The sequence below is a fragment of the Vombatus ursinus genome, unplaced genomic scaffold (genome assembly GCF_900497805.2).
Source record: "Vombatus ursinus unplaced genomic scaffold, bare-nosed wombat genome assembly UNPS02005459.1, whole genome shotgun sequence".
Taxonomy (NCBI): Eukaryota; Metazoa; Chordata; class Mammalia; order Diprotodontia; family Vombatidae; genus Vombatus; species Vombatus ursinus.
This window is the reverse complement of record NW_020945237.1, coordinates 16,082,120-16,108,843: the sequence shown is the minus strand read 5'-3', so window position 1 is coordinate 16,108,843 and position 26,724 is coordinate 16,082,120. Positions and strand designations below refer to the sequence as shown.

General features: G+C 39.6%; 1 protein-coding gene across 1 annotated transcript in view; it reads right to left on the bottom strand.

The window, feature by feature from the left end:
* Window positions 1-26,724, bottom strand: part of KIAA1217 (KIAA1217 ortholog) — a 536,845-nt gene that overhangs the window by 34,218 nt on the left and 475,903 nt on the right. The window contains exon 6 of the mRNA XM_027847866.1: window positions 22,978-23,810. Within this exon, the coding sequence (XP_027703667.1) occupies window positions 22,978-23,810 (833 nt within the window). The remainder of the gene's footprint in view (window positions 1-22,977; window positions 23,811-26,724) is intronic.

Sequence of the window (26,724 nt, the reverse complement as noted above, 5' to 3'; positions counted from 1 at the left end):
ACTTCAGGTAGGAAATAAACAGTAAAGCCCCTGAAAGCTCTTAGTATGAAAGCAGAGGATCCGAGTTCAAATTCTGCCTTTGATACTTGCTAACTGTGTGACCTTAGGAAGTTGCCCCTACTCTCTGGGCCTCTAATTTTCTCATCTTCTGGACTAAATTGCCTCTCAGCTCTCTTCAAACTCCAGATCCAGTAATATCTTGCTTTATGTATTAATGATATATAGAACATGTGTGATTACAAAATCCTGCAGAATGACTTCATATGTATAAGGAGTATCATATTGCTTGCCTTCTCAATGGCTAGGGAAGAGGTTGGAGGGAGGATAAGAGTTTGGAACTCAAAATTAAAAAAAATTTTTTAAAAAAATCCAGCAGAGAATTAACTACTTTGGTAGTTATATTGAGCCTGACAAACACCTTCTATTTCAGTAAGCACAACTTGGTGTATGTGGTCAGGTCAGTAATTCCAGATGGAACCAAGTGAATTAAGCTGCTATAAAGCCTGGTTCTCAGAATGGGAGTTAAGGTTTCCTAATGCAGTCTGTCACAGGCTTAGAAAAGATTAACAGATTCTACGGAGCCAAGGCTTTGTCGTCTTAGGGAAGGCCTGAGTGTCAGGAAGTCTCTGCCAGTCCTGACATCTGACACTGACTCATTGAATGACCTTGCATCAGTGATTATTAGCGTGGGACTTTTGGCCTCTCTGCCCAGCATCCACCATGCTACATCTCCGGCTAGCTTCTTAAAGCAGCCCAATCTGCTGCCCTGAACACAATGGCGGGTTCTCCCAACTAACTTCAGTGTTGTTTTTAAAAGGTTACAAATAGCTAGGCCACCCCTGGGCTAATAAAGTGTTATATTTAGGAACAGCATTCGGTTTGACAAATGTAGCTTCTGCCTTCTCCCACACTGTTCCTTACTGCAGCTGGAAAATTGGTGGTTCTATAATAACACGGAGCTGCTTTGGAAGGCTTCTGGGCAGCCTGGCTAGCTAATGATTATAAAATACATTTAGGAAAAAAATCAATTTAAGCATCAAGCATTATGAGTCCTCCATTACAGAAATGTGGAAGGAGGAAATTGGACGGAACGGAAGTGGCCTGGTGTCTGGCTCTCTATGGAATGACTTTCTTAGTTTTCCCAGAAGTACCAGTGAGTTTGAAACCTCTGAATTACCTTCTTCCATCATACCTGTGTTGCCAGGCTCCTCACTGCCATAATGCAGTCCGTGTCAAAGAGAAAAATTAGTAAGAGATTCACCTAAAAGCAGATTAGTCAATAGAGATTAAGGACCCCACATCCATCAGACTGAGAGCCACACACGGTATCTCAGAAAGGTGATGGGAATCACTAACTCAAACAGGCAAACTTCCATGCCTGTATCTTGAATGGGAGGGAATTTCAACCACATCATTCATCCTAGAGTTAATAAAGCACAGCCAATACTGTGAGTAAAAGTCATGCCATCTAAGGAGCTGGGGTTGATGTAGCAGTGCCTAAGAATAACAAGTAACAGTTCCTTTTAGCAACTTACATAATGGACACACTTAATAGGTAAAGATGAAGACTTAGACTGTAAGCTTCTTGAGGTCAGGAACCATTCCTACTTCTGTCTTTGTATTCCCAGTGCTTAGAACACTTCCTGGCATGTGTCAGTGTTTAATAAGTCCTTGCTGGTTGATTGACTGAGTTTAGTAAACCTTCTGCATTATAGGAGCTAGAAGTCTGGTTTGGGAGTAGGATAAAAGAAACTCTCCACAGAGAGGAGGTATGGGGCAGGAGGAAATTCTTTAATGGGGCAGCTAGGTTGTGCAGTGAATAAAGCACCATGTCTGGACTTACAAAGACCTCAGTTTAAATCTGGCCTCAGATACTTACTAGCTGTGTGACCTTGGGCAAGTCACTTAACCCACATGTATCAATTTCCTCATCTGTAAAATGAACTGGAGAAGGAAATGGCAAACTATTCTAGTGTCTTTCCAAGAAAATCCCAAACGGGGTCACAAAGAATTGAACACAACTGAACAACACCAACAACAACAGATTGGAGGTAGGGGCCAGTAGGAAATTCTGTGATGGATCACTTTCCCTTCTTTTTGAGCCTTTTTTATTTTGTCAAGCTAAGCTGACATTGGCATTTCGATATTTTCCTATTTCATTCAGAAAGAAAACATGGACTTTCAATTGAATTTTTATTCCTGTTATAATATCAGAACTAAGATCAGGCTCCATTTCTCTACCTCCTTAAGACACATTTATAAGCTGTTTGAAGAATTTTTTATGAAACTATTGTAATAGCCTTTTAATTGGTCTTCTGGCTTCAAGGCTTTCCTTCATCCGATCCACCTTGTACATTTTCACCAAGTGGTTTTTCTTAAAGCACTGATTTAATCATCTAATTCCTTCATTCAAAAACCTCTGATAACTCCCCATTGCCTACCAAATAAAGTTAAAATTCCTTTAGATCAAAGTCCTAAAGCTCACCATGATACAGCCTCAATGAACCTTGAAAGTCTTATCTCCACTTCTCTCTTCTATGTATTTTATGCTTGCTCCTGTCAAACTACACATGGTTCCCAACCTGGACTTCTCTGATTCCATGGCTTTGTCTGTGGTATTTCCTTTATCTGTGCTCCTTCACAAATGACCTCCCTCCCCCATCTATACTTATTAGGATTCTAACCATCCTTCATACCCAGCTGAAATTTACCTACAACATGAATACAACATCCTGAATCTCTTCTCTAGTGCAGAATTGTAGAAAAAGCAATCACAGCCTCTGGAACCTGAGGAACTTGGTTCACATACCATCTATATACCAATGGACAATTCACTCAACTTCCCTGGACCTCAGTTTTTTTACCTGTGACATCCTGGATCCCTTTCAGCTCTAGATTTATGAGTCCACCCTTTTACCCCTTTCTACTTCTCTTTCCTTTGAACACTGGTACACTTGACATCTCTCTCTCACTGGGTTTACCATCCACTACCTACCGTTACAGTCATTTGTATACTGTACACACTTTATCATGTCTCCTAGTCTATAAACTCTTTTAGGATGTACTTTCTTACTCATCTTTGCATTTTTCACACCACCTTGGCTACCTTGGATGGGCCCATAACTCTTTGCCTTTCTCCCCTGGCCCAGGGCCATCCCAGAACCCATCTTGGACAGTTGGGCAGAGAGAAGACGTGCCACTATAAGGATTCCCTTCTCCCTCGTATTCTTCCTTCATCCTGGTTGCTTGATTGCTCAAGCGTTCAGGTGAGATGGATAGATGAACAAAATAGAATCAAACTTGTTACAAAGGAAATGTCATGTACATACGAGCTTAGTGAAATTTTCTTTATTTCCATTTTTGCTTCTTCACTGACAGACACCTACAATTCACCAGGGGTTTCCAAGTCATTGCTGGACTTAACTGAGGCTTCATTTGGTTCAGTGAACAGATACTGCCTAAAGTAGACATCGTATAAGCTGCTATTTAAAATTTTAAAAAAAATTTAAAAAGAGTCCACAAGTAATATCTTTCTTTTCTAATCTACTTTTGAAGGCTGTTTGTGAGAACAGATGTGAGAGCACCTGGGAAAAATGCTTCCAACTTGTTGAAGCAAAAGCTCTGTATCCATCAATTTCTTCATCTGCAAAATAAGGGGATTGGATTATTTGATCACTCCAGTCCCTTCTAGCTTTAAGATCTGATGAGTCTATGATCCCAGGTATTAGGAGCTCAGTTCTCCTTTTTGCATCTGTAAGGCAGAAGCAAGACATCCCCCAAGGGCAGAAGGGAATAAATATTGGATCTTCAGCTGGAAAAGGCCCTGGGGTAGGTAGTCTCTGGCAGTGCTGTCTGGCAGGCAGCTTGGGGATACTGATTAAGGGTGTTCTGTGAAATTGGAAGCCCAGCTGTTCCTTTGGGGATGCTGGCCTTTCTGGACTTGTGGGAGTAGTTCACAGAGAGAAGGAGGAGAATTTTTCACCCCTATGCTACCTCCTCACTTTAACCCTTCCAATTGGAAGGACAATTAGACTAATTAATTATATGATATTCAGGGTAGCTAAGGAGAATAGAAGCTCATGGAGGGTAGGGTCTCCTTGTTTTAATCTTTGTATTCCCAGCAGCTAGTATAGGGTTTTGCAGCTGGCTGGAACTTAAAAGTTTGTCATGTTAGATTGTGTATTTGAACCAAAAGCTATGACATATGGTCTTGGCAAAGATTTTTTTTCACACTTTTTATCACCTTATAATATAGTCAATTTACTCTGAAATCAGAACTGTTCTAGGAAATCTGGGGCATATGGTCACTGTGGGTATAGGGCCTATCAGAGCAATGAACATGCCAATGTTCAAGACTAAAGAATTCATTAGAACATACCGCCAGTCATGCAGACTACAAAGACCATCCTGTTGATTATGGATGCACACTGTGTGGTCACGGTCAAAACCACTTAAAGAAAGTACATTTTTTTTTTTGATACATGGTAATGAAAAAACTTTTCCCTCTCCTATTTAATCACCAAAGTGTTTCTGGTTTCAGGATTCATTTGAGGGAGATTATCTGATTTATAAATTCATAAATAAGATTGTCTTTCCATTTCACGGTTGGTAATCTGGAAACAATTTTATGGTTTAACTAAATTATGGCAACTCAAAGCTTATACAGGCTTCTCTATGAAATGTTATGAAATATGTTTTAATATGAAAGAAGAAAAAGAGGAAACCAGTGGAGGAAGAGAAATTAAACAGGCCCTGTCATTTTACTACAATGACAACTTTGCACATTAATCATTTGAATGTTAAAAAAGCTAAACACACGTCGATATCACTGTGCTTAAAGGAAATACAGCATTGGTATAACTAGTGATGAGACCACCGGTTTTTAAAATGTTCCATCTACACATTAACCTTATTAATCTGGTAAACTAGTCATATGATTTCCCCAAGTAAAGCTACAGGTTAGGATGTCTTTATGAATCCTTTCCAGGCCCCAGATGCCAAGAACAACAAAAAGTTCAGAGCAGATTCAGAAAATGTGCTGGTCCAAGGAACACAAGACCTACTGAGGTTCAAAATGTGCCACCATCTCTGGTAGGAATGGAGAAGATGAAGCAAGATGTTCTATCACTTTCCTTTCTAATCTTTCAATTCCTTCCTACTCCATTTAATTCCAAACAATTCAGTAAACATTGATTACCTGCCTACTGTATGCAAGGTACTGTGTCAAGCATTAGGGAAATGGGTCAAAAATGAAAATTTCTATCCTCTAGAGAATTGAAGGGTCAGTGCTCAGTACAAAATAGGTGCTTAATAAATGCTTGTACATTGATTGTTGTTGGGGAGAGGGGTACTTAGATAAAACATGTATAATGGTAATGAGGGTAATTTTAATGCAATTAAAATCTGATTAAGTACAAAGGACATGACACAGAGGAAGATAAGGGAAAATTAAGAAGGTACAGATTTCTCCCATATGGGATCAAGGAAGACTTCCCAGAGAAAATGGTATCTGATCGGGCTTTAAGGAAACAGAAATTTTTCAACAGGATATTGGGGGAGCTGATTCCAGTAATAGGTAGGAATATGTACAAATGCCCCTAAGAGGGGAAGAAATGATAGAATAAGTAGTCTATTTTGGCTGAAATAAAGATGCATGGAGAATGCCTAAAAAAAAAGGTTGAGAAAGGTGGACTACAGCTAGATGGTACAGGGTCTCAAATACCAGACTATAAAGTTTACATTTAATTCAGTAGGCAAAGAAGGATCTTTGAGCAAGGATCTTTGAGTGATCAGTCTTGTGCATTAGAAATATTGCTCTGAATGAGACAGATTGGGAGGACAGGAAAGAGAAGAAGGGATGGCAGTTAAGAAGCTTTTGCAGTAGTCCAGAAGAAAGCAAATGAGAGACTGACATAGGGTAGTGGAAGTGGGAATGGATTGAGAGATATTATAGAGGGAGAATTTGTAAGACTTGGCAACTGACTGGATGTGGGACATAAAGGAGAGAGAAGAATTAAAGATGATTTAAGTTTTGAGCTCAGGTAACTGGGAGAATGGTGGTATCCTTCATTAAAAACGGGAAGATAGAAAGGGGAACAAAATTTAGTTAAAATATGAGCTCCATTCTAGACATTTTGAATTTGAGAGGTCAACAGGACAATCAGGTAGAGATAACTCAGGGGAAAACCAGACAAGAGATGTCGATTTGAGAGTCATCCGCACAGAGACAACTGAAGTCACAAGAACAGATGAGATTAGATTGCTAAGTATGAGAGGGCAGAGACAGAAGAAAAATGGGTCAAGGTCAGAGTCTTAAAAGACACTCACACTTAGGAGACAAGAAGCAGAGAAGCCAGTGTAAAAGGCAGAGAAAGCACAGTTAGAGAGGAAGGGAGAGAGACAAGATAAATCTATGTAATGAAAGCCAACTGAGAAGAAATTAAAAATATCAAATATTCCAGAAAACTCCCTGAGGATAAATCCAAGGACAGGCTGTGGGATTGACAACTGATGACTTTGGAGATAGTATTTTTGATAAATTATTAGGGACAGCAATCATTGCAAGAGGCTGAAGAATAGGTGATGAGGAAGTATTCCCCTTCCTTTGATATTTTTTTCTATCTATACTTTCTGCTTAGGGTCTAAAGCTCTTTACTGATGGAAGTTGCATAGTTCTCATTCACACGTGAATTATAACTTAATGACTTAAAAAAATAAAAAAAGGAAAATTTTGACAAGGTTTATATTTACATTTGCAACTCCGAGTGCTGCTAAGCCTCCCTGAAAGGAATCTTGGAAGATAAATCTTTAAATAGGCACACATTGCACTCTTCTAGGGGTTAGAAGCTGTAGGACTGAGAAGAGGGAGGCAATAAAGGTCAAGAATTAGGAGTGTTAAGGTACTACTAGTCCATTAGTCACTAACTATAGCAACCAAAGTCACAACAGAGTGGCACAGTCTGAGGAAAAACAAAAAACTTACTCCTTGACAAAAATGGTGTCCAGTAAGACTTGACTTGTTGACTTCCTAAACCTGATCTTGCCACCAGAAGGATGGCTTTGAATTCAATTTTATTTTTAGTTCTAAATTTTCTCTTTCTCCCCTCCCCATACCACTAAGAAGGCATGAAAAATAAAACCTACTCACAAAACAAATCTGTGCACTAGCTATGCACATGAATGGCTGTGAATTTTAAAAAGCCATAGGGAGAAGCCATTCATTGATCACCTCTGGACATCCCTTCTTGGTCAAGATAGATATAGGATCTACTGATCCATGATATCAGATCCATGTTCTGATTGATTCAAAGGATACATACGGGGAAAGACAGCTGCCCTGGGAGTCAGAGGAGTGGACAAACGTGCTAGTCCTGGATCATTTATAGTGTTATGTGGGGCAAGTCACTTGGGTTATGGGTGTGAAAACAAAAACATACCTTTTTCTAACACAAGTTGAGGAGGTAAAATACAATTAGTTGAAAAAAAAATCATTTAACCATTAGAAGACAACATGTTTCTCTCTCAGATACAGTGTATATGGAGGAAAAGAACACTGGGTGGGTGTATAGTCAACTAAGACCTGGGGTTGATTCTTGCTTAGGTTCCGTGACCCAGAACAAGTTACTTGGCCCCTCTGAGCCTCAGTTCCTTCATCAGTGAAATATGGATAAATGAGACTTGTAATACATGTCACAGGGATGCTCTGAAGATTTATTGAGATATTACATACCAACAGTACTTTGCAAACCTTAAAGTGCTATAGAAATGTCAGCTCTTATTAGTAGTAAGCTTTTTTAATTTCTCTGGGCCTCAGTTTCTTCACCGGGAAAACACGAGAGTTGTTGGACTAGATGGTCTCTAAGACCCCATGGAATTCTAAGTTCCTTATTTCTATGACCTCTCTCTTCTCTTAGTCCTACTTCTCACCTCTTTCTGTCTCTCCTAAGCCTCCACCCAATTACAAGGAATCAAAGAGAAAAGAAGTATTCCCATCATAACCCTCCAGCCCAAGAGGGTCAACTCTTCTGGGAAAGCAATATGTATAGCTAAACCCCTTCAGACTTGAAAATCTAGACCTAAGTGGTCCTTACAGTCATTCTTACAGTCTCACACAACTTACAGTCATTTCTTCTCCTTGTGGGTAAGGCCAACATTGCATCTATTGTATCAATTTGTACAATTATCTATTGTATCAAGCACCTAGCACAGGACTAGTTTCATAGCATGTGCTCAATAAATTCTCAGTGGATCAAGCAAATAGAGAAAGATGGGACAAAGCCTGGGGAGTCCATTTGAAGTCTTCCTCAGTTATTTGGAAAATGCTCCTAGGCAAAGTTAAATGGCAAGAGATCTATCCTTGATTTTTTTTTTCTTTCAAAAAGTATTGTTCATTTTTAATGTTTTAAAATAGTAAATAATTTTCAATATTCTTATTTAATTTTAATATCTTTTCCTTTTAAAGTTTGAGTTCTTCCTTTTACCTATCCCCTGCCCACTGAAAAGGCAAGCAATATATCTATTACACATGTGAAATCATGCAAAACATATTTCCATATTAAACATATTAAAAAAAAGGAAAGTAAGAAAATAATACTTCATTTTGCATTCAGAGTTTATCAGTTTTCTCTCTGGAGGTGGATTGCAGTTTTTCATCATGAGTCCTCTGGAACTGTCTTGGATCATCATATTGATCAGAGTAGTCAAATCTTTCAGAGCTGATCATCATTATAACATTGCTGTTACTGTGCCCAGTGATCTCCTGGTTTTTCTCATTTCACTCTGCATATAGGTCTTGTCATGTTTTTCTAAAACCATTCCCCTTATCATTTCTTATAGCATAATAGTACTCTGTCACAATCACATGCCATAAATTGTTCAACCATTCTCTAATTGACAAGTATCTACTCAATTTCCAATTCTTTGCCACTACAAAAAGAGCTGTTATAAATATATACATATATATGCCCCTTCTCCCCTGCTGCCCCTATACACACATGCATATATAAATATATGCATGTGTGCATGTATGTATGTATGTATGTATTCTTTTCCTTTGATCTCTTTAGGGCACAGAACTAGTAGTGGTATTGCTAGACCGAAGGGTATACACAGTTTATAATTCTTTGGGCATAGTTTCAGATTATTCTCCAGAATAGTTGGCCCAGTTCACTACTCTACCAATAGTGCATTAACATACCTATTTACTTTCATCTCTTACAGCATTTGTCATGTATGATAGGTGTGAGGTGGTACCTCGGAGTTGTTTAATTTGCCCTTCTCTAATCAATAATGATTTAGAACACTTCTTCATATGGTTATTGATAGCTTTGATTTCTTCTCCTGAAAACTGCCTGTTCATATCCTTTGACCGTTTATCATTTGGGGATAACTCTTATTTTTATAAATTTGACCCAGTTTCCTATACAATGAGAAACGAGGCCTTTATCCGAGAAACTTGCTATAAAAATTTTTGACTTTATTTCATTGTCTATGACACCTTTTAGTAAAATGCAGTTTCCCTGATGGTCTCTTTATTTAGCTTTATTAGCTTTATTTTTGCCTTTGCTTTGTCTAAGGTCATGCAGTTGTTTGGAGGGAATGTTGGGATAGTTTAGCTAGGTTGCTGCCTATACTCTACCCTCTGGGCTCTGCCCCTATCTTTGCTTATTTTGATGCCCAACATTTATTTTGTGGTCTGATAAAACTGATGTTAATTTTCTTTGTAAAAAGCACAGGGGAACATAGGACCCTTCTACAATGAACCTAAAAGTAGTCTTTTCTCCCTTCTTCCCAGAGGTGTTAAGATAAAAAATACACACATACGTATCTATACATATGTATGTGCATGTGTGTATATAAGTATCTGTAAGTAAATACATATATGCACACACAGACATGCGCACATGCGTGTGTGCACACACACACACACACACACACACACACAATTTGAAGACAGAGAGCTTCAGAGACTCCAAGATTCTTTCTTACGGCTATTACTTTTCAGATTGGCAATTGATTCCTTAACTTTCCATTATATATGAGATATAGCATAATCTGTGCCTACCATTTCTCTGAAGCCCGATGTCTGATTAGATCATATCCTTGGTCTCTGAAGCCCGGAGATAGTCTAATTAAAGAGAGATAGCTTCCCAGCCAATATGATTTTTATAAAAAGAAAAGAAAATCATATTTCGGATTATGGATTTAGATCTGGAAGAGATCTTAGAATCTATGCAGTCTAACCCCTTATTTTATCAATGAGGAAAAGAAGGCAGAGAGTGATTAAATGACTTGTACAGTCACCCAGATAGTAAATGTCACTGATTCCAAATATAGAGCTCTTTCTACCACACAAGGCTGTCTCACCTGAGGGTTGGATAACAGATCTTTTGTGACCACTCAAAGATGTCATACCTGAGATTCTGCCTCACCTAGAATCCAAGATTCCAGAACTGGAAGGGATCCATTTAGGTGCTAGGTTGAGTTGTGCATAGAGGGTCTACCAGGCTCACACCAATGTCTCCAGATTTTTTGGTATTTTCTGTCTGTCTGTCTGTCTGTCTGTCTTTCTTTCTTTCTTTTTTTTTTTTAACAAAGATTAGTTTTAAAGTAAAGACGGTTAAAAGGAATCAAGTTTGAGTTTCTTGCATTTGATTAATGAATAAAAATAATGAAAAGTTTGTCTCAGGAAAAATAAAGTCCCCTAAGCACACACCCTAGTGAAAAGTGCTACCCACACCTATAATGCCAGCTCTACTCTAACTCCAATTTTTATGCTCAGGACTGAAGCAACTGGTGGGGTGGGGGTGCAGATGGTAAGGAGAACAAAGCTAGGCTACGCCCAGGCCTGATGGGTTTCCAGCTCACATTGGATATGTGCCTTTCCAATAATTTAGCCCAAGCAAAGCAAATATCTTTGGGCACCCATCCATCCAGCTTTATGAGTCCAGGAAGCCACTCGCCTGTTTTAGAACATACTTTCCTTCCATGGCAAATCATGGGCTTAGAAATGGATTAACAGAAACCCACTGCTAGAAGGGACCTCGGTGTCACTGAGAACCATACCTTGAACACTTCTCTCCAGAAGTGCCATCATCAGCTCTGACTTCTTATTCATTTGTGTTCTTCACAGAAGTCTGGGGTGAGATCCTTCCATCCCATCCCTCCCCGCAGGCTGCTGGCCTGCCCAGCGTTCCCCAGCAATGACATGACTCCCAACACCTTCCTGCTTTATTTACGTTGGCTTTCCCTTCCTTAGGGGCAACTTTATATTCCAGAGACCACAGCTCATTTCTGTTACAGGTACAAACTGGAATAAGCATTTGCTCATTCATGATTACAGGCTTCAGGGATCTTGGCTTAGAATTTACCGGCAAATGAGAAATGATTTCAGAAGCTGTAGAAATATAAGGGGTCAGTCCTAAGGCAGCAGCCTACAGAAATAAGACTTGGTGGTGCTTTGGAGCTGCACAAAACCAGGACACCCCATGTAGCAAAGATGCTGGGCCTAATGAGAAAGCAGCAGGGAACCTAAAAGACATTTTTTTAATACTTAACCTCTCTCTTCTACGCCTATATGTTGGGTTTTTCTTGATGTTTGTGTTTATAGAAAGAGAAGAGGTTCATCTCTCATTCAATTTCTCTCTCTTTTTTTATGGCATTTCATTTTAATATGGTTAGATCACGATTTTTTTTTTGAGTGAGGCAATCTGGGTTAAGTGACTTGCCCAGGGTCACACAGCTAGTATGTGGCAAGTGTCTGAGGCCAGATTTGAACTCAAGTCCTCCTGACTCCAAGGCTGGAGCTCTATCCACCATTTTCTCTCTTTTAATCTCTCTCCACACATACATTCTTCTACCTTCTCCCTTTTCTCTTTCCTCTCCTCCTACACTCCCTCTTTACCACTGTCTCCCTACACCCCTCTACCCTCAAGAATGTGTGTACATGCATAGGTATGTGTGTGTGTATACACTCACACACATATACATATATATATGTATGTATGTATGTATGTGTAATGTATACACACACACACACATACACACACACATAACATATATATATGAGAGTGAGAGAGAGATAGAAAGACAGACAGACAGAGAGAGACAGAGACTTGTATTTTCATCACTGTAAGGAATTCCCCATGAGGACACTCATTCCTCCAAAGCACAATGGCAACTATTTTGTAATTTACAGTGTTAGAGACTTTCCTGGGTGCACCGAGGGATTCAGTGACATTCCTAAGGTCACACAACTAGTAGGTGTTCAGAGGCAATTCTGTAACTCAGGTCTTCCTGTACAGCTAGGTGGCACAGTACATAGAATGCTCAGCCTGGAGTCAGAAAGACCTAAGTTCAAACCCCACCTCTTACATTTAATAGCTGCGTGATCGCTGGGCAAGTCATTTGATGTCAGCTGGCTTCCTTTTCCTCAACTGTAAAATGGGAATAATAATGGCACCTACCTGCCAGGGTTGTTGTGAGGATCAAATGAGATAATACTTATAAAGTGCTTAGCACAGTGCCTGCTACATAAACAGGTATTTAATAAGTCCTTCCTTTTCCTCTTCCTCCCTCCTGCCTTCCCTCCTTCTTTCTTTCTTCTGTTCTTTCCTTCCTCCCTCCCTCTGTTCTTTCCTTTCTTTCCTTCCTTCCTTCCTCTCTGTTCTTTCCTTCTCTTTTTCTTCTTCTTTCCTCTGTTCCTTCCTTCTTTCCTTCCTTGTCAGCTCTCTATTCACTAGGCCATGCTGCATTTCCCCTGTATTTTACAAATGATGTGGGCACAGCGGAAGGACCACAAGATTGGGATCTAGGTTCTTGTCATACCTCTTCCAATTGTATGATTTGGGGTAAATTGCTTGGTTTCCTCCTTTTTAAAATGAGGGATTCTGAGCAGATATTTGTTATAGTCCTTCCAACTCTAATATTCTATGCTTTTAAGTTTGGATGGGAAGGAGGAAGTGGCATTGGTCATGTGGGTGGAGCCACTGCAGATCTGGCAGGTAACACAGAATTTCTGTGGCTCACTGTCTTTGAAAGTCATCAAATTTAAAGCTCAGGTTAGGCAGATTTTTTAAAAAGGAAGACCTCATTCATGCAAAATGAAGCTCTAAAATTCAAACAAAATCTGGCAAGCACAGCACATCTCAATTTAACTAAAAAGGCCCATCAGAAACACCAGAAACTAGAAGTGGTTGATTTTTTTTTCTCTTCCACTATCACCCCCTCCTAAGGGACATGGGTTAATAATGTTGGTTACTGTAAAAGAGTAATTAAATCAGCTCTGTCCCAGGATTCAGTCTAAGAACACCTCCCTTAAAATGGAATGTATGATCTCTTTAGGAGGCTACCAGCCAGTTTGGGACAATTTTCCCTTCAATCCTATGGGGAAAATGGGTTGCTTGACAAAGAAACAGGACTTATCTGAGTCTCCCTATATTTAAATTTAGCTCTGCCTTTGTTTTAGTTCCTGGTTTCAATCATAAAGATTTGATTGACAGTACCTTAGGAGTTGTGTACAAAGCATATTTAGAAGTAGAACATGAAAGTCTTTTCATTTGAAATAATTTGTGGCAGATGATGGAATACTTTCTTGAGGGAAGCTGGATTGTTGGAAATGACACTTTATATTGTGCCCTATTTTGTGACGGCTGCCCACAGGCTTGATGAAACCCCATGTGTCTTCCTCAGTGGCTCAGCCAGCCAGCATCTGACTTTCACTTAGCACCCCACAGCAAATCATGGCACCCTGGGGGGAGGAGCCAGAGAAGCAGAGGAAACAACTGATTTATTGAGGCTTGCCTGTGAGACAGGATTTCATTTTCTCTATCTAAAGTTAGCTCATAGGCTCTGAAAGCACCATATCAAGATGTCTCCTTGACAGACACCTTGGAAAAACCGTAAGAGATATAGAGCAGATAACTAGAGAAGGGCCCTAAGGATCCCCAGAGGTAGGATTTATGGTCCCTGTCTTCTTCAGGCAAGAAGAGTCATAATCAAAGAGGAGCTATATAACTCTGGGCCCTCTTCAAGAATTTTAGGAGTTTCTGTCTTCATAGATGAGAAAATTTCATTTCATTCACCCCATCCTTTAAGGACCAGTTTGAGTTTTTCCTCCTCCCTCTATGAAGTCTTCACAAACCACGTTGAGCCCACAAAAATCTCTCCGTCCCAAGAACTTAGGGGGATTATTGTTGTTTCCACTCAGAGCAATTTATAATAATTAGGCAGGCCCCAATTTATAAACAAGGCATGATTATTTATTTGTATGTTGGTGGTTAGGAACTCCGGAACACATTTTCCCACAAAAATAATTTTATAAATGAAATGTTACTGAATAGTAGCATCTAAGAGTTGGAAGGCACCTATTCAACACATACCTAAAGAGGAATCTCTTGTACAAAGTAACGAATAAGCAGTGATCTAATGTGGCTAATCACAGCACAGTCTGACCCAGGATCTCAGAAACAGAATCACAGATAACCAGAAAAATTTCCCCCTCTCTCTCTCATCCTCCATCTCCTTATCCTAGATGGGTGTCCACATGAGCTGCTGACTTCTAAATAAGCTATCTGGCCATAAAGAATGATGAATAGAAAGACAATTCAAGGAAATATGGGAAATCTTACATGAAGTGATAGAAAGGAAGCAGGAACCAAAAATAATACACACAATGAAATGTCAGCATGGAAAGGGAGCAAAATTTTTGTCAAATAGTCAATATTACTATCATGCTGGCTAAGTTAAAAGGCACATTCCCCTCCTTTCTGTGAACATCTGATGAACTATTTCATGGGAAATAGAATAAGAGGATTTATCTGATGTTTGTTGAAAACTGTTGTGGAAAAACAAAATATACCAATAAATCAGTGGAAAAAAGAAATTCTGTGACTGTATAAAATTATGGAAAAAACACAGTATTACAAAGAAGGAAAAAAAACTAGGTATAATGCCAATCTTGCCAAAACTTAGCCAATACATAATCATATAATTCTAATTGGGCGGGGAAGGGGAAGGGGGGAAGGGGTGGAGAAGGATGAAAGGAACAGCACTTTATCTGTGCAAAGGAGACCCCTCCCACTGATTCAGAAGCGCAATTCATTTATAACTTATTCTGAGAGGTGAAGTGACTTGAACCAGGTAACATACGTCCTAGGTGTTAAAAGCAATATTTGAACCTATATTCTTCTATCTCCTATACTATGCTTCTTCTCAGCATATTCCAATATGACGGAAAAAACAAGTTAGAAATGGTTATTTTGATCTGGTTAGCTCCCAGAAGCTAACTGTAATATATAGCTTAAGTATAATGCAAATGACAGTATGGGGCAAATAGAGTGCTGGGCCTGGGGTCAGGAAGACTCATCTTCTTGAGTTCAGATCCAGCCTCAGACAGTGATAGACCCTGGGCAAGTCACTTAATCCCGTCTGCATCAGTTTCTGTAAAATGAGCTGGAGAAGGAAATGGCAAACCACTCTAGTATCTTTGCCAAGAAAACCCCAAATGGGGTCACAAAGAGTTGGACTTGACTGAACACCAACATTATTTATTAAAAATTACCAACACACACACACTTTTTTAAAAGGCTACAATGTTCTCAGTTGAAACTCAGGAAGCTAGGGAGGAACATATTTCTTCCCAAACTCCAGAAAAGGAATTCCTCTCTGCTGTTTCCTGGAGTCTTTCTGCTAGGGAGGGAGGAATATATTTCTTCCCAATCACTAGAAAAGGAATTCTTCCCTACTACTTCATGAAGTCCATCCACCTTTCTCCCTACTGTCTGGGGGCCTCCTAACCTTTTCTATAAAAGTGGCAAGAGCAGACTTTGAGGGAGAGTCTTCAGAGGGGGACCATTCATATCTAAAAGATCAAGTCAATAAGCATTTATTAAGCATCTTTGTACCATGGTGCTAAGTGGTGGGACCAAGAACAGAAGGAACCTCAGGGGACATGTAGTCCAGTGTCCTTATTTCCCAAATAAGGAAGAGGAAGTGAAATGGCTTGCCCAAGGACACAGAGGTTTTCAGTGTCAAAGGAGGGATAGTATTCTAACTGCAGTGACAATGCTCTAGCCAAGGTATCAAACCTGCCTCAAGAATGAATCTGCAGTTCCTACAAGGTCCACAAGCATAGCTTGTGTTGTTATTTAAAGCCAACTGGATTAAGCCTTTCTCTCAATTGGGTCTTTTGCCTTTATTATCCCCAGCATTTAGCACAGGGCTTGGTGAACAGTTGGTGTTTAATAAACGCTAGTTGACTGACTGAAGAAACAGACTCAAGGAAGTTAAATGGTTTTACCCAAGGTCACACAGGTCAATAGTAAAAGAGGAAGAATTAAATTTTGGTCTTCAGACTAGGAGTCAACATCCTGGAAGTCCCTGGAGGGCAGGGCCATTGTCTCAAGCATCTTTATATGCTTACATCGTCTCTAAACAGAAGATGCTCAACAAATATTTGTCAGTAGACAAGCAGAATTTATTGAGAAAACATCAAGACAAGGAAAGATTCAAAGAATGCAAAGATGTGTTGGAATATAGGGAGCCTCAAAATACCAAGCAGCTCTTAAAATGCAACATTTCCACATGTATTATGAGTGAAACCCTTCACCAATATGGAAGAGAATTGGTCAGAATTACCCAGGTCAGAGACAACACTGACAGAAATATTCACATCATTTCCTCTACTCTTCATTTCACTTTGTATGGAGAGACCCAGTCCAATTTTTATATTTCAGAGTCATAGCCTGAAATCTTTGGGGGCATTTCTAACGCTGACTACTCAAGACATGGGCTAAGAAGCAAAAATTCAATTTGCCTCAGGACACTCAACCTCTTTGCTCTCTTACAGCGGGGGCAGCAAGTCTTTTAAGATTTTCTGAATTATGCTTTTACACATCAGCATGATTCTTTTTTTTAAAATAATTTTTTATTAATATCTGTTGTTATTCTACCGCCCACATTTCTTAGTGTATTGCTCCCTTCCACCCTTCCAGGGAGCCACCTTATAGCAATGGAGTGTAATGGATCATAGCTGGGGACTTGGAGAAAGGAAGAGCTAAATTCAAATCTACCTCAGGTATTTTATTAGCTATGTGGCCCTAGGCAAGTCACTTAATCACCAGGTGATTGAGTTTCCTCATCCATAAAATGAGGACTTAACTTCTAAGACACCTTCCAACTCTAAATATAGGATCCTATGAATAAAAACTTCTAAGACACCTTCCAACTCTAACTATAGGATCCTGTGAATAAAGAAGGGGACAAAAAAAAGTTTGGCAAAAGTAGACACAGATAGGAAAATATCTGCTATTCCCTTTGTGTTCAAACATTGCATGTTTGCAATGAGGAAGATGGTAAAGAAGAAGGAAATAGACTCGAGATGATCATCTGCTCCCTATGGCTCTAAGAAGCCTAGAAGAGTTGTGGGCAAGGTCTCCATCTGGACAGCCTAAACCAACTTAAGTCATCTGCCCAAGGCCATGTGGTCAGTCACAAACAATTTCCTTTCTGGAGGCTCAGACATGAGAATTACTGTCCTTGAAGTTAAAACAGTTGTAATCAGTTCCGGAACCACATATTTCCATGGCAGTCAAACACTTCAGCTATTATTTGGGAGCAGACTTCTAACATAGTGGACATCTGGGAGAAAACTGGCTGCCATTTTTTTTCTCCCTAGTCCTATTGGTATTTGATTTTCTTCCACAGACTGTTTTCCTCTTGCATCCCCAAAATAGTTAACGCTGAATTCATCAGACCGAGACACAGACTTAACCAAAGGAATCGAGATTAAATTACATCAGCCTCTCTCATATTTTCTCTTAAACTTAACAGTGCTTGGAAAGATTGTTTTTCCTCAAAAAAAAAAAAAAAAAAAAAAAAAAAGAACCCAGACCAACAAAAACACCAATTACCCAAGGAAGCTTCCTGAGGGCAGATGGGAGATAATTAATTTTCTTTGATTTCCAAAGACATTTAGAGGTCACCTGGGCTGCTGGGTACAAGTGCTTCTGAACAAACATATCCAGGGGTCTAGTAGAGTCCAAATAAGGAAGAATATTTTGGGGATTTTCACTTGCCTTCCAGGGTTTCAGTGGTTTTACAACTTAGCTGTAAAATTTCACTTGAGAGCCTCAGAAAGAAAGCACTCTCAGCTTTATTCACTTATTTATGTTACAAAATCTGAAGAGAAATTGGTTTGGCAGTTTATGAGACCCTGCACAACAAAAATTAAACACTTAGTGGTGGGAGGCGCTTTAAAATGACCTATGCAGCTTAAAATATTTCTAAAAGAACACCATACTGTAGGCTAGACAATGCACTAAATTTTATACTTTTGTAATTGCTTTTGGTATTCATTTCCCCCCTCTGAAATGGGTTAAGGACTGGTGTTTTTAATAACGAAAAAAACTCCCAAGCATGTGCACCCTCCTAACTTTCCCTAGCAATTTCTTCCCTTACATAATTCTGCTAATATACTAGATAGTGCTATTTTACAACATGTATATATTTAGCAATGCAATTATGCAAATTCCACAGCATTTATAATTATAAATATCTTTTAAGAACAGTTCTTTACATCTCAGGCCCACAATAATCTCTTCAGAATTCTAGTCTCCAAGGTACAGAATTCATTCCAGAATTCTGGGTGGAGTGCAGTTGCATTCACAATTTACATTTTACAGACTTCCTGCTGGGGTAAGGGTACCTTTCAGCCCAGATGACCAGTCTCAACAAGGCAATTCAGTCACTAGAGTCAGACACAGAAATGGAACCATAGTTGCTTGGATCTACGATCCCTATTTGCCCATTTTCCACATCATTTTCTTGCCTTTCCAGGTGATTTGCAGGGAGACAGGTGACAATGTTGACAGAAAATTAGCATATCACAATAAAATCACAATATTGATATGTGATTGATGATATTGTACCACTTCAGGGAACCACACTCTCATTGCTACATCTATTTCATCTACTTAGCTGAGAAATTTCAGTCCCTTCAGTTCCATTGACTCTGAAATCTCTCACTTAAGAACTAAAGATACCTACTGGGTTGCGGTAGGGAGAATGATTCTCTGTCTTCCCTAAAGGGGCATCTTTCTCTCCTATTTCAAATCACTGGCTATGAAAACTGCAGAACATATTATTTAAAATTAAACCAAAAACCAAACTTATGATTTCATCAACGTAGGGAGTTTCTAGTGCCAACAGGCATCTGCTCTGTAATTTCATGCCCTAAGAAGGTCAAGGATGTGTCCAGGGTTGCAACCAGGATGTGTCAAAAGCAGGATAGAAACCCTACTGAGGTCTCCTCTCTCTCCACTTCACAATGGCATCATCAAAAATAATTAATAGGGGCAGCTAGGTGGTGCAGTGGATAGAGCACCAGTCCTGGATTCAGGAGGACCTGAGTTCAAATCTGGCCTCACATACATAACCCTTACCAGCTGCGTGACCCCGGGCAAGTCACTTAACCCCATTGCCCAACAACAACAACAACAAGAAGAAAATAATTAGTAGAAAGTACGAGATCCTAGGGCCACAGAGGTGCAGCTGAAGAGGGTCTTATAGGACACCTAGTCCAATTCCTTCATTTTATAGATGAAGAAATACCCAAAGATCTGAGGTGACTTGACCAATGTCAGTAATGTTAAGCAATAGAGGCAGTATTTGAACTCAGTTCCTCTGACTCCAAATTCAATACTCTTCCCATTGCACAAAGAGCCATCTTGGTAAAGTGAAACATTGGCCCTGGAGTCAGGCAGAGGAACTGGGCTCTTCGACTATTGTGGCCAGTTATTGTCTGTGTTCTTTATGCTAAGTCCCAACCTCCCTGGGCCTTTGTTTCTTCATGTAAAATAAGGGAGGGCCTTTGTGGTCTCTTTTACCTCCAGTCCTACAATACCATTATCTCAGAATCACAACAACAATACATTTGAGACAAATAAAAATTCTGTAGTGTCTTCACATGTTTCTGGTTCTGAATGTTTGTTTGTTTGTTTGTTTGCTTGTTTTTTTAAGCAGAAAATACTTGAGGGGAGTATCTTAATTTTTTGTTTTTACATGATAGAACTGCCAAAAAATTTTTTACATGACAAAACTTCTGAGGTTTGTGGAAAATGGAAACGTTTGAGGTTGAGAAAGTCTTTCAAATATGGAAACAGAAGGCCTTTAGGGAGTGTTGACGATGTTATTAAAAATTGCCTGAAAGTTATTTAACACGTTGAGCTGTGGAAACCCTTCACTCTTCTCAACAGAATTCCCATACTTCCCCCTGATGCCCAAGTTCTGTGTTTTACTCTATCCCCTAATCACTGGATTCCATCCTAATGATCTTCCGTAGGACTCCCAGCCACTCATGCTAGAAATTAAGGCTAATGCCATACGCTTGGTGGTCCAGAAATGAGAAATTTTGAGAAGTAAAAACAGTCCATCTGACAGGGTCTTACTGAGGATTTACAACATGCTCTCCTTGCAACTATGAGAGGGAGGTAGTGCTGAGTATATCATTATCTTCATCTTGCAGATGAAAAAACCAAGAAAAAGAAGTTTAAGGCCCTGTCTAGAGTCACATGGGAAGTGCCGGAGCTGGGATTCAAATCCAGTGTTCTTTTCACTTTATCACCTCACTCTCAAGCTTCCCCAGCTCATGTCTTTCCATTTGCCCTAGCAAAAATTTTAGTGTGTGTGTGTGAATATATATATATTCACACACACACACACACTAAAATATATGTGTGTGTGTGTGTGTGTGTGTGTGTGTGTGTGTGTGTATGTATATATACATATATCTGTTTTTTGGTGAAGCAATCGGGGTTAAGTGACTTGCCCAGGGTCACATAGCTAGTAAGTGTCAAGTATCTGAAGCCAGTATAATATTTATAAGTATCTCAATTTGACTCCCTCTGTTCAGTCCTTTCCTATATATTTAGGGTACTGTAACTTATACACTATTGTGTGTGCATGTGTGTATAAAAGCCCTAAACCCTAAGATAGGGGTTCTTAACCTGGGGTTTGTGAACTTGTTTTAAAAGGTATTTTGAGGGGCAGCTAACCCCATTGCCTAACCAAAAAAAAATAAAAATAAAAATAAAAAAATAAATAAAAGGTATTTTGATGACTATATATCACTCTAATTGGTTTCCTTCATAATCCTATACATTTTATTTTCTGGATTTAAAAATCTGGTTCTAAGAAGGGGAACACAGCTTTCACGGAAGGGATCCATGACACAAAAAAGGTAGAGAACTCCTGCCTTAGGACCTTATCCTAGACTCTAATTGCTTTGAAATGAAAAGCTCAAATATCATTTTGGAAATTCCTCCTCTCATTTCTAGACAAATGAGCCACACACCACAACGACTTCATCTATGTGTAACAAGAGTCCTTTGAGATTCCTGGCATTCTTTCTCATTTTTTCTCCACATTCTGGAATCTCCCAACATTATGATATTTCTTTTGCAAAGCCTAGATGGGTCTTCCTTTCACCAGTCATCCATCAGTGAGAGGTACTGTTTATTACCAATGTAAAAGATGACAATGGGGGCAGCTAGGTAGCGCAGTGAATAGAGCACGGGCCCTGAAGTCAGGAGGACCTGAGTTCAAATCTGGCCTCAGACACATAACACTTACTAGCTGTGTGACCCTGGGCAAGGCATTTAACCCCATTGCCTAGCCAAAAAAAAAAAAAAATTGATTATGTACGTCATTTGTCATTCACAATCTAAGCCTCCTTTTTACAAGGCTGTGAAAAAGTACAGGGATAGTGGGGAACTGGCTATGTTACCTGGCCCTGCTTGACTGAATATTTTTGCTTTTATATATATTGCTTTTGAATCTTTGAGTGAGAATGAGCAAAATCCTTCATCACTTATTGGTTCAGTTTCCTTATGTGGGTTTTACAAATGATCAAGCAACTATAAAGATTCATCTAAGAAGTCTGAGGTTTGGGGTCAAGGACCCTGGGTTTAAAACCTGGCTTTCCCACTTACCATTTATCTATCTAGACAAGTCACCATGCCTTCTAGGCCTCGGTATTCTCATCTGCAAAATAAGGGGAATGGACTAGTGGCCTTCCCTTCTGTTTTTAAATTTATGATTCTATCTATAGCCTATCAAAATCAATTAACTGATTTTTTAAAATTTCTGACTGGACAAATAATAATTTCATTGGTGTAAGAAGTTCCTGAGGAAATCCCATATCAATGCTGATCAATATAGAGAGTTTCTTAGTGACATCCCTAAGGGTAAAACAGCCAGTACATGTCAGAGCAGGACTTGAACCCAGGTCCTCTTGAGTCTTCGTCCAGTTCTCCTTCCACTCCACCATGTTGCCTTTAAAAGAACTTTATTACAGCTGGGTTTGTTTTTTTTTAAAGGTTTTAAATATGTGGTTTGGAGATTCTGGCACAGTACCTAAGTTGCAAAAAATATTAAACACAAATCAAAACCAAATTGCTTTCATTCAGTGGAATCATTTTGCTGATTTCAGCATCATTCCCTAATGAGTACTTAAAACAGAAACATTCTGTTTTCATGCAAATTTGTGTTTTACACCCAAGAAGATAGACAGTGACACATTTTTTCCATTTCCTCAAACCATATGAGAAAAAAAGAGAATTCTATAATGGGAAAAACAGAAATCACCATCTCAAAAAGTCTTTCTGCCAAAGACACAATACAGTCTTCTCCTTATTTTGGTATTGTGTTATCATCTCCTGATCTACCATAGTTATCACAAGGTCATCCCTTAATCATGAAATTTTCCAAACAACTGAAATTTACACTAATAACAAATGGACAACATTCAACTAAGAGAGATCTCTGCATAGCTCAACATTTTGTGTATACTCTCCTCTTTGTCAGCACACTGCTCTCAAGGCTCACATCCTTGTCCCAGGAGCGTGCTTGCAAACTTAGCAGGTAGGTACACATCTCCCGTGGCTCCTTATGCCCATCACCTTGTATTTTCCCCATGCTTACCTTGTTTCCTTGTCTTTGGGTGATGTCATGGTGCCATAGCCAAAAATTTGCTTCTCTGTCAGTGGCGGGCCTATGTCCACCATGCCTGTTAATACAGCGGGGTTCCGTGGCTTTTCTATATATACTGTGGTTCCCAGCTCCTTTTTAAATGACTGGCGGCTGGGCGAGGCCCGATCCGGCTGCATGGCATGAGGTGGTATGTGGGCATTATGATGGGGGAGCATATCAATCATTCTGATGTCACTAACTCGATGGGGAGAGGCTGGCGGTGTTTTTGAGCCCAAGGTAGGCAAATGGCTGTCTGGATACTTCCTTGGTTTCTGTCTGTACAGTGACTGCTCCAAATGCATTTCAGCTTGCAAAGATGGGTTACAGTAAGCACTCGCAGATCGAATTGCTGTGCGGTGATAGGCAATGACATGATCTGGGACATCAAGGGGATGTCCACCATGTGAGGAAGCTATGCTCATTCGTCCCTCATGAAAAAGGAATGGGTCAGCATATAAACCTTCATTTCTGAACAGGGCAATGCTCTTGCTGCTTAGGTCTTCATCTGGTTTTACATCTCTTCTTTCCAAAATGGCGCTTGGGCTTGGGGAGATGGATCTTGAAACTGGCATGCTGGAGAGCCTGTCTCTGGGAATGGTGGCATTGCCAGGAACAACCATTGTGCGAGCACCCCCGTATGGGATTCTAGACGGGGAAGGAGGCATAGAGTGTGGTATGGGAGTAGAGGGTGGTGAATTTGGAATTGCATGGGGTGGATGAGCTGTGGATCCTGGGCGAGAGGCACCCGGGCCTTCTCCTCTTGCATAAGCAATTTCCCTCTGCATCTGAAAAGAGACAAAATAAGCACATTCTTTTATATTCATCTCTATAGATGTTTTCGTGCGTTGGTACCATACTGCTCTAATGTTGCTCAATAGTCTATAGAAAAAGGGCTCTGTTAATTAAATTTGGATGTCTTAGCTTCTCAGATCATTTGGCAAATTGAGGTTGAACCACATCCAAAATGGTACAATTCCCAGTATCTGCCCTAACTCATTCTGATATGCTACACTTTAATGCAACTGTGCAAAGATTGGAATGGAAACTCTTTCCACTGGTAAAGAACGAAATTCATCCATACCATTTGATCCTCTGCAATTATTGTTCCTATACTTCCAAATCCTTTAGAATGCTGTTGGAGGGGATGGAGCCAAGATGGCAGAGTGAAAGCAGTGACTTGCTTGAGCTCTCCCCCAAACCCTGCCAAAATACCTGTAGAATGCTGTTGGAGGCCTTCCTCTTGATCTTTGTGTAGGCATCCAGCCTGTGTATCTTGTATACTACCTGACCAGACCACCCTCTCTGGCAATTAGGCATTTCTCGAATGATCTCTAATGCCATTATTGTAACGAGACGGTGTTCAAGTCTCTCTTGGTGATGGGCTACCGAACGACTTACTTATGCTCATCATGCTTTTTCCCATTGCTCTTAAGGGCCACCCAATTCTGGTACATTAGCATTGGAAAAAAAAGTTATGTGATATTTCTCTGACCCAAAAACTACTAAGGGAAAGGAGGAATAAAGAGAAAAATTGAGATAAAAGTTTTTATTCTTCATTAGCATTCACATAAGCTTGTTAGTAATCTACATTAACTGATAGAAAAAGAGACCTTTTCAACCCCAGGAGGAAAAAAAGTAAACAAAATATACTAAAATGTCAGCCTCTCAAGCTTAAGGACCTTTAACAACAATTTCTGTATATCTCCCAAGGGCCTAGCACAGTACATAGTAGGCACATCACAAATATTGTTGCCTGAATATCTGATGAATGGAAAGATACATTAGAAAAAATAAAATTAAATGATAAATTAACAAGTATTTTTTTTTAAGTGGAAGCAAAATGTGGCCCCTGCTTTCAAAATGATTACCTATAACTGGAGAGGAATAGGGACCCTCTCAGGCCCTAATTATTGACTATGCCTTCAAAAGAAGAAAGGGATAAAGGATTTGGTTAATAAGAACAAGAGGAAAATAAATCATAACCACAATTCACTGTGTGGTTTACCAAGGAAGAGAATATAAAGCACAAAATCATCTAGAAAAAGAACATCCGATACTTTCCATTTTGGTCCAAACACAGAAGTTGGGAAAGGCCACTGGAGACTCTTTGATTGGGTCTGATAATTAGAAGCAGGAGCTGTCATAACCTTTCTGGGCCACCTTAAGCTCTTTCTTGAATGATGGATTGCTTTAGGCTACCGCAGGAGTTCACCATCTTCTCAAAGGCAAAAGAAGAGGGTGTAATCAAGAGGAGAGAGACAGGGTGCGTTCCAAAGCGGCAGGCACTGAGAAGGGTAACTAGTGGAATACCACTGGAATCCACAAAGGAAAAAAGGAAACAAAAGTAGAGGAAAGAAATAAACTTTGAGGGTCCAAGAAACATATTCCAGTACATTAAACATGTATTAAGCACCTACCATGTGCCAGGCACCGTGCTAAGTACTGGGGATACAATTAATAAAAAGAAAGACAGGGAAGTGGGAGAGGATGGGGGACATGGGGGGAGGTGGGTTTAAACCCTGGAAATGTTCCTTTTCATCAAAATGGCCAAAAGCCCCTCGGCTTCCCTGACTTCTTTCAAGGCTCAGCTAAAATCTCATCTTCTACAAGAAGTTTTTCCCAATTTTCCTTAATTCTTGCTAACACCTTTCCTTTGAGATTATCTCTATCTTATCTTGTATATATTTTGGTTATACATAGTTGTTTGCATGGTATCTCCCCCAATAGACTGTCAGCTCCTGGAAGGCAAGGACTGTTTTTGCCTTTCTTTGTACTCCGGGTATTTAGCACTCAGCTAGCACCCCGAAGCACACAGTAGGCGCTCCATAAATGCTATTGGCTTGACTATCAACCTCACAGGGTTGTTGTGAGCAAAACCCATATTAAAAACAACTTCTCAGAACCCTACTTTCCTCATTGTAAAATAAAGGATTTGGTCTAGATAATCTCTGAAGTCCAGAAAGCAAGGCAAAAGCAAAGAACCACTTTGCTCCTATCTCAAAAGTACAAAAAAGCTTCCAGGTTAAAACATCTTGAGGACACCACCTTATATCCATCAAACTGGCAAAGACTATCAAAAGTAACCAAATGCAATGGTGGACAGATCTTAGGGAAATGGACACTACTGATGGAAAGAATTGTGAAGTGGTACTATCTTTTTGGCAAGGTCTGGTACTCTATCACTAGAGTGTACTATAGTGGAGAGAGCACTAACCTAGGATTCAGCCTCTCATACACATTGCCTGTTTTGACACTGGGCATTTTAACTTTCAGTGCCCCAAGAAACCAACTACAGAAAACTACAGAGACAGGTCCCCATCTTCACTGGAAGTTTCCTACACCAATGAAATCATTGATCCAGAACCAACCTCTGCCTGCTGAAAAATTAAAATTGAAATTAAGAAGGTACAAATCAATAAGAGCTATAAAGTTGTTCATACCATTTGATCCCGTGATCTCACTATTAGGAACCTGAGGATTTTACTGAAAGAAAAAAAAAAAGATCTATCTGCGCAAAAAGAGGCATAGCAACTTTATTGTGACTAGGAAAAAATAAAAACAACTGAGAACCACTCATATGCCCATTGACTGGGGAATGGTTGAACATGCAGAGTGTGTCATGGAAGATTACCACTCGCATGACAATACAAAGAATATATATAAAGAATATAAATATAGAAAAACTTCTAAGAACTGATG